At 45.6% G+C, this 15,487-nt stretch overlaps 1 protein-coding gene across 1 annotated transcript in view; it reads left to right on the top strand.

Moving 5' to 3' along the window:
* Positions 1–15,487, top strand: part of DSTYK (dual serine/threonine and tyrosine protein kinase) — a 665,420-nt gene that overhangs the window by 94,205 nt on the left and 555,728 nt on the right. Inside the window, exon 2 of the mRNA XM_085651221.1 lies at positions 13,295–13,680. Within this exon, the coding sequence (XP_085507347.1) occupies positions 13,295–13,680 (386 nt within the window). The remainder of the gene's footprint in view (positions 1–13,294; positions 13,681–15,487) is intronic.

The following is a 15,487-nucleotide window of genomic DNA, read 5'->3' as shown; positions in this document are numbered from 1 at the left end:
TTAGCACCAAACGTATGTATACATGTGCTGGGACTGAATGGCTCTTTTGCGTAGTAGGCTGCCAGCATGGCATTGTCTGTGGAACAAAAACCTGTGGCTATAGTAGATCGTTTGATCTCTTGAAATATGGGCATCTGATACGAAAAGTACACTCCCTCCTATGTTGTACCTTGACTACTTCTACCTTGCCCCCCGCCCGTTTTAAGAATCCTAAATAGCAGGGCCCTTAAGTTGATAGATTGAGAGTTCAGTGTTGGGGACGTCTCTCGAATGATTTGTACTTGGTTTGCCCCTTGTGCAAAAACTAGCTTTTTGTGAATTTTTGTAATAGTTAAAATTTTAAAGATTAGACTTTTGTTTGGTAATTTGGCACATAAATACTTAACATTTCTCACATTTTGCAGTTTTGTAAAATAGTAAAAAATGCTCTTTGTGGAACCATGCTTTACCCACCTTCCAATGGCAGTTGACCTATGGCTGGTCTCCCTTAATGCCGAGATCCTGGACGTTCGATTGTGCAATCCGAAAAGGGCTCCATGACTAAGATATTGGGGTTGCTTTGTTACTGGGGAGACACTTGCTGTGCCATGATTGCAGAAGACCTACATTGTGCTAGTACCAAACAAACTTTCACTCGCACTCTGCCAACAAAACAAAAGGGATGACCTTCCTGGTGAGGATGGTCTTCCCATTCAAGTTCGATGTAGTGGCCAGAGATCAACAGGGGAGGGGGGTTGAAATTGGAGGCAAATTGCAGAACCAGAACCCAGGACCCAGGGCCAGACTGGCCTATAAGTCAATCAGGCAGTGCCTGATGAGCTGGATTCGCAGATCAGTGTGTAGACCATTTTTAAAATACATTTTTCAAGCAGTTTCGGGCCCGTTTTATGGCCACTTGGACCGGTTTTACTGTTGATGCCCCTGATAGTACCACTTTTATTTTTTTAGATATGTGCTTTGCAAATGAGGCCCACTTTTATTTTTGTGCCCTGGTCTATTATTATATATATTTTTTTTTGTCCCAGTCTGACCCTGCCAGGGACCTCTCCATTGTATCCATCTATGGGCAAAATGACAACAGGAAACAATGTTTGTTTTTCTAACTTGTTCCCCAAAGTACGAAGTTTTACCCGTGGTTAACCATTGAAGGGCGAACATTTTAATGCAAAAAGATCAATTGATGGACAAAATGCAGAACAATGTCATACATTCACCCCAGTACAGAGATCTGGGCCTAAATCCATCGTTTGTTTGCTCACCAAGCCATTCCAGTTTGGACCCAGCCATATGTAAATCAGTCAACCTGCGCCCAATGGGAAAAAGCCCAGCCCCAACTGCCAGGCCAGGTCCTCCCTGGACTGGAAACCAGCATCCTAGGACCGGCTTCGGGGTTTCACCCCTCATCAGCCAGGATAGCTTGACTCCAGTGGCATGGAGAGCACCGGATCCATGTCCGATTGGCTTTGATCGTTGAGCCTCTAGGTCAGTAGTGACAGTCTTTATGAGCTAATAAATGAGATTGAAGTCTTGGTACTGATAGTCTTGGCCAACCCTACACAACGAGAGGGGCTATTTTTTTCTTTTTTTTTTTTTAGTCTAGTGTCCACAAAACATACTCCAGAATCTATTTATTTTCTCTGCATACAGACGCACGTTTCATACTGTATTGGATTCATCGATAGGTCAGAGTATTATCTGACCAATCCTTGGTTACTCTGACACTGGGCCTTCCAGTTCCTAAATCCCAAAACCCCAGAACAGTGGAGTCATAATGCAGGAGCACTAAGGGATATTACCCTAAAAAACATAACTGAAGCAGTACACCATTACTTTGACAAAAACGACACACAAGCTCCTAATGAGAACAGAATGGCAAGCAGCAAGGCAGTTCTAAAGGTCCAACTAATTTCTCATGTCCCTGCCCACCAAAAGCGTAACCATGACTAGAAGCATGAGCTTCTGTCACAGATCCTTCCCCTAGAACAGCAATACAAAGTGAATACGTTTTTCTGAACCTATAGTACTCTACTAGAGCAAAGGGTAAATTAAAACATTCTCATTGGAGAAATAGCTACAAAGAGGTTCTACATAACCCGAAAGTATTACACTAATAGAGGGGTGAACAGGGGGGGGGGGGGGGGGCGCTAATAGCTTATCGGCCTAGTAGTTGTAAGCTGCCAAAATCTGTAACAAAATTCACACAATTGGCTATAGTCATGGGATTGAGCTGCATTCAAGGCAGGAAATTCTACAAACACTTAAATTATAATCGTACCATTTACAGGGGTCGGGTGATGCACCCTGACTGGCAAGATTCCTATTTTGAGCACTATTCACCTCCAGTCTTACCTTGGGAAATAATCCTGGAGTTGTAACAACTACTTTCCCCATTAGAAGTAAAGCTAGCATCTTATGTCCTTGGAATAGGCCTGGATCCTGACGGTTTTTAATAATATTTTGGAAAGCATTCCTGGATGCCTTCGTCATTCCCTTAAAATCCTATACCAATTTGGGTGCGTGGAGAGGGTTACAGATACAAAGGAGTCGTCTATTGCAGACTTTCTTGAACTTGGAAAAGACTAAATTAAGCTTTTCATACTGCCCCATTGGTGCTCTTAATGACTCAAATCTTCACCAAGATTCTGGTCACTAAATTACATCCGTTTTGGATGTGCTGGTCTTCCCGCTTCAGGCAGGATTCATGTGTGGATGACAGGCATGCACAAATTACACATCTGATAGTATAGCTCATCCACTTGCCAATGCCGGTGGTCCTTTACTAGATGGATGTGAAGAAGGCTTTCGATAGGGGGGGTTGGTGGTTGGTGTTTGGTTTCTAAGGATCTAGCCAGAACATGTTTAGTTCCAACCATGATCTCCTTTATCAGTTTTAAGCAGCTTGGTGCACTTGTCCGGATTAATGGTGAATTATCACATCAAATCCCTCGTAAAGGGGCATGAGGCATGGGTACCCCTTGTCGCCGCTCGTCATTACCCTCATTATGGAGCTGCTGTTGTAAAGAATAATTGATAACCAGTTAATTAATGGCTTCATGACACTGTGGGACATATAGGCATGCCATCTTTGCAGATGACATTGTTGTTTCCTAATTGATCCAGCTATCTTAGTACCAGCCCTGGTTGCAGAGATGGCTTTTTTTTGTTTTTTAAGATCAACTTTTTTAAATCATCCCAAATGGGAGTAGCTGATCCAAATCATACCGCATGCCCCTATATAGTAAGGGACTGCTTCCAAAACATGGAAGGTCTGCTACACTATATTGGTGTCCAGGTTCACAACGATTGCTATGCCCTATATCTGAGCAAAGTTTCAGTCCTGCTGGATACACCTTTAGAGACGTATATATAAGGACCTGGTTGTATTGCTTCTGATTTAGCTATATCCACAGCACTAAAATTAATGTTCTTTCCCCTTGTGTTATGTGAAAAAAAAAACTCTCAGTAACATTTCCCAGAAATGTACCTAAGGATACTAAATCTCATCCTCTGCAGTTTGTGTAAGGGAACAAGAAGCCTAGAGTTGCAAGACCATTCCTCTTCAAAAAGCCACATGAGGGACATTCCTAGGCATAACTTGTCGGTAGGCTTGAGGGAAGCTCACTACAAGACCATCTTTGATTGGTACCTATACCCCACTAAATTGGCTAGGATCTTCCCGGGGACCTCTGCACTCTGCTGGCGGGGATGCGGTCTCCTCGGGGATTTCAAACATATCTGGTGGGACTGCCCTAGTATTCAACCTTTCTGGGCTGAAATTTTAGCGCAGATTAAAGAGATTTTGGGCTTTGAACCGCCCGGGGGCCTTGCTCATGTCATCCTGGGTCTTCGGGGAGAGGACTGGGAGGAAGTGTCCAGGGGGGATAAAGCTATATGGTGGCTCTGCGTGGGGGCAGCTAAACTCACGGTGGCAGCGGCATGGAAGAAACAGGCTGCTCCCGCTCTGTCCCTGTGGCATGCCCGCCTGTGGCGCTTGCTTTCGATGGAGCGCTTGGCGCTGTGCTTTAGGGATGATCCCACGGCCTTTGAGGAGTCTTGGGGATCGTTACTGACCTTCTTGTCTAGGGGCCTCCCGTCAGCCGTCATCCCGCCCGCGTGGCGGAAGATGCGTCTCTTCCGGACCTGGCTCTCCACAGACTGAAGCGGTCTCTCCTTCTTTGTCTTTTCGGACGCTATGCAGCAGCCTATGGGGGGGGGGGGGCGGTGGGAGGGGGGTAGTGGGGGGGGGTGGGGGGGGGACGGGATACCGGAGGAGTCTGAGGAGGGGTTCCACTGGGTCGCACACGGAGCATCTGAACCACCTATGGGGAATTCTGTAGAGCCTTAGGGCCGGGGGAATCCCGACAGTTATTTGTTATTGTATGACTATGCATGTGCAATGCTACTGTTGTTCTGAAAATCAATAAAAACGATTGCTATAAAAAAAAAAAGCCACATGAGGGCGGTTTAGTATTCTGAGATATAACACCCTATGTGTGACAGAGCTTCGTCTGGCTCTTGAGTGGATAGAGCCCGGCAACAAAACCATGGCTAGTTAAGGATTCACCCTCCATCATTGCTCTCCAGCACTTGCTGTGGTTGCCCCCATATCATAGGCCTAAGTCCATGGAATTCTTAAACACTATAGCACACTGATAACCTACTGGCAAGGCTTGGTTTGACTAACGAAAGCAACCACTGACCTTTCCACCTTGACTGCCCTCACTCCTAATTTGAACTTCCCACTAGGATTGCATGATCTGCTGTTCTTGAACAGAGGTGGTCTCTGCCTCCAGAGACCGGGGCGCAAAGGAGGGAAACGGGATGCCAAAACAGTTTGTGTATCCACTCCCTGGTTACTAAGAACACTGCTTTTATTCTACCGTATTTATGTCTCTGAGGTTGTTGTGGGTACAAGACCTGCCTCAAATTGGATTTTATTGCTAGAAGTGGAAGGGCAGTAGGATTAGCATTGTACACCCCCTACACCCCCAGCCCTCTGGGCCAAGTTTAGTATGGTTAATGATTTCGGCCATCTTGAAATGTCCCAAAGTGGGTAGGCTCCGTCCTGGGAACCTTTACCCTCATTGGTTAGGGTGTCCACAGGGGCCATTCCCACCACTTAGCTTGTGGAAGGCATAAATGAGGCATCTTCAGGCACACACTTCAGAACACACCTGGACCTGAGAAAGAGCACAAGAGGACTGAACCTGCTGTCTGCACGCTAAGAGCAATGGAGTACTTGACCTGCTCTCTTGTACCCAGGTCAAAGAAATGAACTCCAAGGTTCGTAAGGCTGACCTCCCATGAAAGCTACAGAGAAGAAATCCTCTACTAGAAGCCTTTTCCTGCAACTGCGCAGCTGGCTAGTAGCAGCTTGACTGGACTCTTCTTGACACACGGAGTCTCTAAGTCCCTTAAGTGCTTGGGGGCTTTAGAAGTATACTTCTATGGCCTCAAATTGCGCGTAGGCCGGCTCTATCATGACCATTGGCTATCATTGGGACTTTGTGCTTCTTGGCACTATTTCCAATTAAAATTTTAAAAATGAATATCTCAGGTTTCCCTTAGGGGATTTTTGTCACTTGGTCCTATTTGGTTTATTAAATTGTACTCTATTTATATAATTTTTTTGGGGAGATTTTCATTGTTTAGCATTCTGACTATTGATATTTTGGTACTGCATAAAATCTTAGGGCAATGCGTTATGTTAAGACTGTCTGCTTTGCCAAATCTACCAGGGGGTTGAGCTCAGGCCTATTTGGTGACTTTGAGGTTTCACCCTGACATGGATTGTGATAATTATCGAAGTTGAGTACTTGCCCCCCCCCCCCAAAATTACAACTCCATTCCTTACAGGTGTAGATTCACAGGCCCTCTAATCTTGAATGATCTATTTGATCTTGGTTTTAGTTTTTGTCCAGTCGTTTTGTTTTTTTTTCTTCCCAATTCCCAGTTTCACTCTATATCCTTGACAAATCCATATGCACTTGATGGTTGTTGTACTCCTTTATTAAACCTGTTTATCATGCCATGCTTATTTATACAGCACACTAATCACCCCCAGACACTTGAGCAGGTGCCTAGGTGAGTGTCGTCCTTATTATTATTTTTTTCTTCTTCCGATCTTAGAATAAATTACTTTTTGCATTTTGACAAAAGCGTTGTGTATCGACCTCTCAATGTTGGTATGTATGTTAGCATTTGGACTGGCCTCCCATATGCTCCAATGCCACTGAAGTTTGGGCGGATGTAGACTATTGCTTCTGCAGATAATTTTTATATTATATACCTAAAGCTGATTGGTTAGGTTTAATTATAAAGTGAGCTATTTAAATGTTTCTTGATGGGTTTGCCAAGGAAAAAAGAATTCAGTGTCAAGAAACCAGTCACTTGTAGTACTTTCAATGTAATTGTGTTCGAGTGTAATCTCAAGAACCGAATTTTAAACCTTTATTTGCTAACTTTCATGGTGAATCTTGTCACATCTTGTTATTTTAATAATTTACTCCCTCTGACACTAGTGTGGAATTTGTATCCTGCTCAATGAAGCCAAGGTTTAGGTAGATTTGGTGTTCCTTTTGAGCAAAAGGTCATTCCTATGTTGTGGTATTCCTTTAAAGTAGTTATACTCTCGATATTGGAAACCCTTACTTTGTGAAAAATCTGGTATTAGTTATTAAGTCCTCGTTCTGCTGCACATAATTTAAGAAATGTGGACACTTTCAAGACAAGGTAGTATATTGTCTTTACTATAGTAGTGTATTGTGTGGCATTTATTACATTAGCAGTGTAAAAATAAATTTGGTTTTGTAAAGCGACTATGCAAAAAAGCTGACTGTGATCTTGAACAGTATTGTAAGGGGTGGAGGTGTCGTGCAGTTTGCTGGCTAGAAAATAAGTTGATGTCATGGGAGCATTGAAGATTTCATTGTCGTACTAAGCAGCTAATTGGTGCCCTCCCCAGGAGCTGCTGCTTAAGATGCCCACGCTCTTCTGTTGCACTTGACTGCTTGACTATCTAGCTTGTGAGGTTTCAGATTCAAGATCTGATTTCTTGTTTTATGTTCAGAAAAATACATATTCTGATCTAATGTCATGGCAGCATGGTTATCTTTGTTTAGAGTTTATCTGCTGCCTTATGACTAGCTCACTTAACAAATGTTCTCATACACTCAGATTTAGTCCTCCCCTAACCCCCCATCCCCACCCCTGCGGGCGGGCATGTATGCAGCAGTACTTTATCATAGAAAAGGGGAACTTCTTTTTGCACAGGCAGTTGATAACGCAGATTAAGTTGATTCTCTTATCTGGGTGCCTGCCATTCACAAATGAGCAGAGTTTGGCTTCATAAAGCATTGTTTCGAAGAAAATTAATCCTTTTTAGGTCTCGGCGCGAAGGCTGCACTTGCGCAGTCTCGCTCCGAGATTTAATGACTTGGAGAAGAGGGGCTTCAACCCGCCCCTCTTCTCCCCTCTTCACCATTGGCTGGCCTCTTGAATGCTGGCCAGCCATTGGAGAAGAGGTTCGTCTCTCCGAACAGGCCCCGTCCTTTTCGGATTCGGGGGCGTGTTTTTTGCTACTTTTCTAATTATCTCCTCCAACCAATGGCAAGAGGAGAACACGCCTCCGAATCCGAAACCAACGCTGTCTTTCTCCGAGGCATTTCTGCTTCGCCTCGGAGAAAGGCGGTGGCGTGCTCCTCCTCTCCCTCTGATTCTCCGCCCACAGTTCTTCTTCCAGTTCTTCAGACCTCTTACATCGGTGACTACAGGAGCACGCCCGAAAATTCAAGCATCTACAAAAAGCTAAATGTGTGTAAATCAGAGTCGCAACTCTAAGACGTGTGGGTTTTTTCACACAGGACGAGGAACCATGAGGCAGATAAATAGAAAGAAGAGCAGCGAAAAATACAGCGAGAACTTAAATGGAGGACTTCTATTGAAGAGTTACAAAATGGTGTTCAAAGCTGTTGGTGGTAGCCAGCTGCTACACACTGCGCTGTCGGAATTCACCAGACTGTGGCCCCAGCTCACACATTCAACTAGCCACCTCCATGTAAGTGCCTTTTCTCCTCACACGTACTTGCAATTTCGCTCCCCCTTTGTGCGGCGATATAACATTATTGCTCCTTCCTAGATGGTTTCTATCCATTGCAACCCCTTCTAAAGCATGCTTCCCCTCCCACACCTGATAAATGCACGCCACCCCCGTCATTATACGTCCTCCGCCTGCCCCCGCCTCTATGAGCCCCCCCCCCCCCCCCCCCAATCTCCCTCAGTCAGGCTACAACAGGAGGCGAGCAGAGGCAGGAAGTTCCCCCTGCATGGACAGAGCACAGTTCAAGCGCCCCTGAGTCCCGGGAGACGTCATTAAAGAGTCCTGTATGAGGAGTCTGCCGATGTCACACCTGCCAGGGCGCTCTGACGTCAGACAGGAGTTGGGAGGGGTTTGGAGGGAAGAACCAAGCGCTGCAAATGGAGCTGTTACAGGGAACAGAGTAAAGCAAAGCATGCCAAGAGCACGAGCTTATTGGCGTAATCACAGCCCCCCCCCCCCCCCCCCCCCCCCCAGCAGTGTCTGAGGCTCCCGACATCAGGGACTTTGTTAGTCGCACCTCGAACGTTCCATGGACTTCGACGAACTTTAAAAACAGTATGTGGATTCATCGGACCTTAGGCCTGAAGTGATATTGTAAAACTCACAGAGGAGGTCGTGTGGGTGTCGTGGTGAGCGAGGTTCCGTGAAGAGAGCTCAGCGGGTTGATGCGTCTGCTGTCGAGAGCCGCGTTTGGTTGTGAGAAGCAACTGACTTACCCCAGACAGTGTTTCCATTGCTATTCACGGTTAGGTATGTACAGCTACAGGTTTATGAGGGGTGCATAAGACTAGAATATAACAAGCATTAGCAAAACCAAAGTTTCGTGTCTTTTGGGTTTACAATTGTCTTTGCTAATGCTGTTTAGTATCGGCAAAAAGAAAAAAATCCCCAGAGCGATGATGTATGTGCATGTGTCATCACACATGTGCAGGTATGTTTTATGATGCTGCACGGGCCTTTGTTCTTTTTAGTTTACTGTTCCAAGATTGTAGACGTTCATCTTCATTAAAAATATATAAATGGAAAGTAAAACTGCATGACTCGGGAGCATGTGTCAGAAAAAAGAAAGCTTTGGAAAAGTTTGTTGAACAAACGTCCAAACCGAGAGCAGCCTTTCAATAAAACGTTTTGTACATTGAAAGGATCCACAGTGACCGGGGGTCTTTTCAATGTACAGAGATACACATTTGATGGACGGTTGTACGTCAGTGTGGCGGTGTTAACATCCTCCGCCACCTGATGGGCGTAGCGCCTTTCATTAAACTATAAACCCGGCCCTTGGGGAGCTATGAACTGGCATCGAGGAGCTGCACGCAAACTGCCAGGCTTGAGTTTAAAACCATCCTGATGTTCTTCCAATGTTTGGTCATTTTATGCTGCTGAAAAGGCTCTTCTATAGTAATGAGCACTAGTAGAAAGCGCTATATAAAAGGGTATCGGTGCAGCTACTCACATTGACAGACACAGATGACAGTCCAACAGTTGTACATATTTGTTACATGAAGAGCTTTGAAAAGTCAAACCCATGTCTCCAGATCATAGCTTATCTCACACACTTGAGCAGTGACAAGCCGAGTGTGTTTGTTTGCCTGGTGGCATTGGCATCGGGGTGTTAATATACAGATACCCCCAGCCAGGATGAGACTCAGACAAAAGGAGTGCTGATGGCCCTTTATATGAGGCATTAGCATTGGGCATGGATGGACATGAAAGTGAGAGAGCTCCCTCGCCTCCTGCAGGAAGTGTAGATGCTGCTGAGTGTGTCCTGCAGTCGACAAATTGACAAAAGAGGGCATTTCACTGGGGCCGACCTGAATCTGGCTCAGTATTAGCTCCTGGATTCAGGATCTGTCGGGATCCCTCTCTGTTCCAGCTCTAGGTGCTTGTGTGGGGGAGCAGATGAACCCCCATCAATGAAAGCAAGTGAGCCCCGAAGGCCCTGGGGGGCTGGCGGTGTCCGGGGTTACTTGATCTACACACAGTCGCTCTGAGAATCATTGCAGATTGAAGCACGTCGCGAGAGTCTCTCACAACGGCTGAGGCTAGCAAGGCTCTTGTAACACACTCGAATGCCCGTATGACAGAGGGTGGGTGCATCATGTGTGGAGCCGCAGATAGCGCACCAGTCACTGCGCCAGGTAGTCACCAGCAACCAGGGCTGGACTGGTCATAGTGGGCACCAGGTGTTTTCCTGGTGGGCCGGAAGGGTAAGAGACGGTTTTGGAGCTGTGGGGGACGTTTTTAGGTCTCGGCTCGAAGGCTGCGCTTGCGCAGTCTCGCTCCGAGATTTAATGTTTTGGAGAAGAGGGGCTTGAACCCGCCCCTCTTCTCTCCTCTTCTCCATTGGCTGGCCTCTTAAATGCTGGCCAGCCATTGGAGAAGAGGTTCGTCTCGCAAAACAAGCCCCGTCATTTTCGGATTCGGGGGCGTGTTTTTTGCGAGGTTTTCTCTGGGCGTGTTTTTCTCTCCTCCAGCCAATGGCAAGAGGAGAGAAAAAGAAAAACACGCCCCCGAAAACGCCACTGCGTTTCTCCGAGGCATTTCTGCTTCACCTCGGAGAAAGGGGGGCGGGTTAAAGAACAGCGGCGGAGCCTGTAAGCTCCGGTTGTGCTCGTGCTCAGTCGTCTGTCTGCCCGAGGTTCGCCGTGGACTTGGTGGGCAGCATTCTTGTGCAGGACAGGATGCGAGAGTAGCGCTGTCATTCCCCTGGTGTGAGCTTCTAGCTGCTTGCGGTCAGTTTTCCCCCATCTTCTGCTACTATTGTCAGGCTGCCAGATAAGCAAAGCTGCACTGGGATTTTCCTTCTGCCGTAGAGACCACGTGTTCCATTGCACACTGCTCTTTTGTTTTTCAGTTTTCGATAAGGCGTGTGAAACCAGAACATAGTAACAGTGGCATTTCTGTTCTTGGTTAGTCAGGCGACGAGCATTTGAAAAGATGGGGCTAATGGGGTGGTGGCGTTATGGTGAGCCTATAGATTTTTATTTTTTGCTTTATTTGAGAGTAGGTTTGCTGGTGAGGGTTGTTGAGCTCACATGTTTCAATATGTTAAACTATGTGGAGACTTCTTTAAGATTCCTAAATTTAAGATTGACTTTGCAGTACCACTAATTGGGAGTGCTTCTGAAGATGTAACATTCATTTTCCGTCTTCTCCATTAACTTGCAGCACCTCCATGTTTTACTTTTTTTCTTTTTTTTTTGGTTTGTTGTTGTAGTGTTTATATATCGCGAACTCGACCCGAAGGTATCAGAGAACTTTCCTTCTTATTGGTCCATCCCCCTTATCTGTGTGGATGTGCAGTTCATACCTTTTGGGGGTTGCTCTGAACATGCTTGCGAGTTGGGGTGTACTGGCGGCCTTCGCGGGGTAGGACTTTCAACATGTGTTTTGTTGAAGGCGGGGCACATTTCGCAGAGATTTGAACCAGGTAAGATTGTGCTCTGCTCTCGAGAAAAGCGTATGCAATATATATTCAGAATTCTTTCTCTTCAAGCGCACTCGGCATACTCCTGCAAATCACGGGATGTTTGGGAGATGCAGCTAGAGGTGCTATTTCGCGCTGCTACCCAAGTCCTAAGTATGCTTGAATCGGTTAATATTGTCACTGACTCGTTTCTGGACCCCCGCTTTATTCCCAAGATGGCTACCTTGTAGACCAACGAACGAAATCTTCAGCTTGTCGTCCGTTGTCTATTTCCACTCTATCTCCGCTCTCAAACCATTAGATCTCTATGCTCTTTTGTCTTCATTTCGTGTCACACAAGGCCAGACTAGAACGCTCCCGGGGGGAGGGAGAGCGAGAGGGCAGTCGGGGAGGAGCGTCACCGCAACCTGTGCTGCTTTTGCTGCCTCTTTCGGTGCATTGTGGGATCGCGGCGGGCTCCTCCGGATGCTCGAGCCTGGTCGCCCCCCTCCTTCCCCAGCAGGTCCATGATGGCGGCCGCGGAGGCAGCGGCGGAGACGCAGGCGCCCGTGGAAGAAGACACCTGCCCGGGCTCCTTGCCGGATTTCGCGGTGGTCTGCTCATTCCTGGAGCGGTACGGGACGCTGCTGGAGCTGCCCGAATTTACCTTCCCGCAGCTGGAGTGAGTGTTGCGGGATACCGGCCCAGGTGAGCGGTATTTAGTCTTTCACGTCTTTAGTCCCTGATTTCCCCAACAGCCACTCTAAGATCTGTGTGTGTGTGTGTGTGTGTGTGTGTGCCTCTATGTGGGTGGCTTTTTTTGTAGGTGGCTCTATGCGTGGGTGGATCTATTTGTGTGCAGGTGGCTCTATGTGAATAGCTCTGTGTGGGTGGCTCTGTGTGGGTGGCTCTGTGTGTGGGTGCAAATGCGATAGGTCTCGCATTTGAGAGAGATTAAGCTATTGACATTGTAAATAACAATGCCGTTTCTTTAAATGTTTTAAAAACATAAACACAAATAATGTCATGAGCAATGCCAATAGCTCTAACTTTAACAATGCCGAGACCATTGCATTGTAAATGCTTGTTGTTCAGCTGCAGTCACTAATAGGAGAAAAATAAACTCATGTTTTGGCTTTTTAAATTAGTTTTTTATTTTACGGTTTTCTTTCTTTTCTGAACTGCATTTGTGACAAAAACGTTGACAAGGGATTTTCCAATTCCTAACGTATAAGTTGCTAGCTGCAGGCTGCTCTACCATACTGCACTAGTAGACTGGATTAGCGGTATAGTTAGATGACTGCTGTTATATGGAGACTATCGTTCAGTTTGGGGAGTCTGCCTTCCAGCAACAGACCAGGCGCAAACAGGCAGCCAATTCAGAAAAAACTCACTGACACAAAGGACTTGGCCATGAAGGAATTTGCAGTTGATTTTTTTTTTTGTGAATGGTTTCTACTAGAGCCAGTTGCTGGCATGTAAGTCTTTGACCATCTACTTATTTTTCTGTAGCGAAAATTCCTGTTGACGTGTAGTCCAGAATCCTTATGCTTCAATGGGAGTTTCCACAAGGGATAATTCTAGCACTGTGAAAGTTGTAGTTTGGCTGTGTAGTCTGAAATGAGGCAGTACTGTGCGTCTTTTGACCCTCCTTGAACCTGACCTCGTTTGTTATAAAAAGGATATGTTAATTGTCTGTACATTTCTGATGCTTATCAGTTATTAACCTTCTTTCACACGCTAAATCAAGTTAGGTATACTAATTCTTGTCTATCCATTTTCTCCTTTAGGTCAGCTGAGCTGCATGTCCTTCCCCAGCCACGAGGATTACCGTAAGCTGAAGGTGCACTGTAACCCTTGCCTCCTTATCTTTGGCCAGAACTGTGCTGCTCGCTGTCGAGTCTTGAACACACTTTTGGGGGACCAGCTCCTACCGACTACGCAGCATGATGGTCCTGAGCAGTGCAAACGTCGACGCATTCGTTTCAAGCATGGGAAACAGACGTGTTTGTGTCTGGCCCTTCCTGGACAGTATGAGCTGGTGCACCTCTTGGCAGCTCACCGTGGGAAGTGGGATACTATTCCAGAGGAGGACCTTGAGATGCATGACGATGACCAAGATCCAGCTCATCGGATAGCGGAGCTGGAAGTCACACTGCATCATTTTCTCCTACAGGTACACCAGTGCCCATCTTGTGATGCATCAAAAGTATACAAAAAGCAACTTACTTTTTCCTGTGCTCTCAAAATATACTACAGTCGATTGTTTAGTGAAGTCGCAAGGTTGCCTAAAAGAGCATAGATTGCATTACCACCCTCTCATTGCCTCTTGGATCTAGTGCAGGTAGCAGTATTGAAAATATCCACACACACAGAACAAATGCAGTAAATGTATTATCGGGAGACCCTGCATCAATAAAAGCTCACATTGGGATGGGTTACAATCCACATCTGCTCCCAGAAACCAGCTACCGCTCCAATCACACGTTGACTGTTTCCTTGCTTTTGACCCTGTACAGCACTCTGCTGTTTTCTTATGTTGGTTCTATGGTGCTAGTATTTGCTATCTTTGAGAAGAAGTATGTGCTTCTGGGCTGAGTGATGAATTATTCTGATTTTCTCTTCACACACCCCTCCCCGCTTGTGCTCCTTGATTTTGCAAGTGGTGAAGGTCTTCTTATGAGAAATTAGCATTAATTCTTAGAATGGAAAAACAAATAATGAACAACTTTTATTGCTTTGGTTTTTCTTGTGTTCCTTTTGTTAAGCTCTAGGTAGACCGGCATTTACCTCGTCTATGTTGGTAGCCCATTGTTTATGCAAAGTTGAGGATCAGGTGGCTGATGCCCAGGGAACAGGGATTTACCAGTAACTTAAATCCAGAACATTCAGGTTCCCTGTATGTTCATACAGGTCTCAAAGGTGTCCAGTTCAAAAATGTCCCAAGTCTTCCACAGAAACAAGTGAACAACCACTGACCTCCATCTTTCCATTTAGACTGATCCTTTCCAGATATATCTTGTTAAAATTGCAAGAAAGCACCAAGATCTTTTGGCCCTAGAGAAAATTTGGGCCTGAGTACTCCTTGGGTCACTGACATGACAGCGGGTCAATGTGGGGGGAACCATTCCTCCTCTAACCTCTGTGCAAAATCCTTCCTCTTTTTGCAAACCATGTGTCAGTTTATATTTCCCATTGTGCATTAAAGGTGCTTTCTAGGATCAGAATGATGCATCATATTTTAGGTCGCAGCCTATGCTAAATACTTCTTGCGGACATTCAGAAAGTTGGCCTAGGAATACATTCCACCTGTTGATTATCATTGAGTTTGTGGCTTGTAACTCACATTTTCTGGCTTTCTGTTTGCTGGCTTTATTTGCTTTAGGCTCTCCAGGTTCAGTTCCTCACCCCCGTTTCCTAAAGTGTTTACTGTATTCTTTCACAGACTCTTTCTGTAAACAGGCCTTTAAATCTTCTTCTTATCTTGTATTTGCTGCGCGTTCAAAGACCGAGGTCAAATATCGGGCACTGTCTTCTGAGGGGGCATGTTTGCCTTTCTTTCTCTGACTTAGAGGTGAGAGGATTTATGTGACAATCTTGTTGGATACTGGGGGTAGGAAAGAGTTTTTTTCTAGCACACATGTAAATTAACTACAAGTATTTCAGAATATATCAGAATTAGAAACACAAATGAAGCACATTTTTTGTTATTTCTGAAGTGTTGGAAACGAACACTTTAATATGAACAAAACAAATCATTACAGGAGGTGATGCAATTTCCACACATTTTCATTTGTGCACTGTATAGTTTTATTAGGGAAACTGTATGTCTGTGCAAATGTAATGGTCATTTCAATTGAAAATGTGCTGTCTGTAATGGCAATGCACTACCATTCCATGCCTACTCCGCTCTGCACCACTCCCTACCGCTGTACTGGACACTCGATACCACAGCATTCGGCGCTACTGCACTGCACTCTACC

This window comes from Triturus cristatus, chromosome 1_1, assembly GCF_964204655.1.
Source record: "Triturus cristatus chromosome 1_1, aTriCri1.1, whole genome shotgun sequence".
Lineage (NCBI taxonomy): Eukaryota > Metazoa > Chordata > Amphibia > Caudata > Salamandridae > Triturus > Triturus cristatus.
The sequence above is the reverse complement of the archived record's forward strand: the minus strand, read 5'-3'. Positions and strand labels throughout refer to the sequence as shown.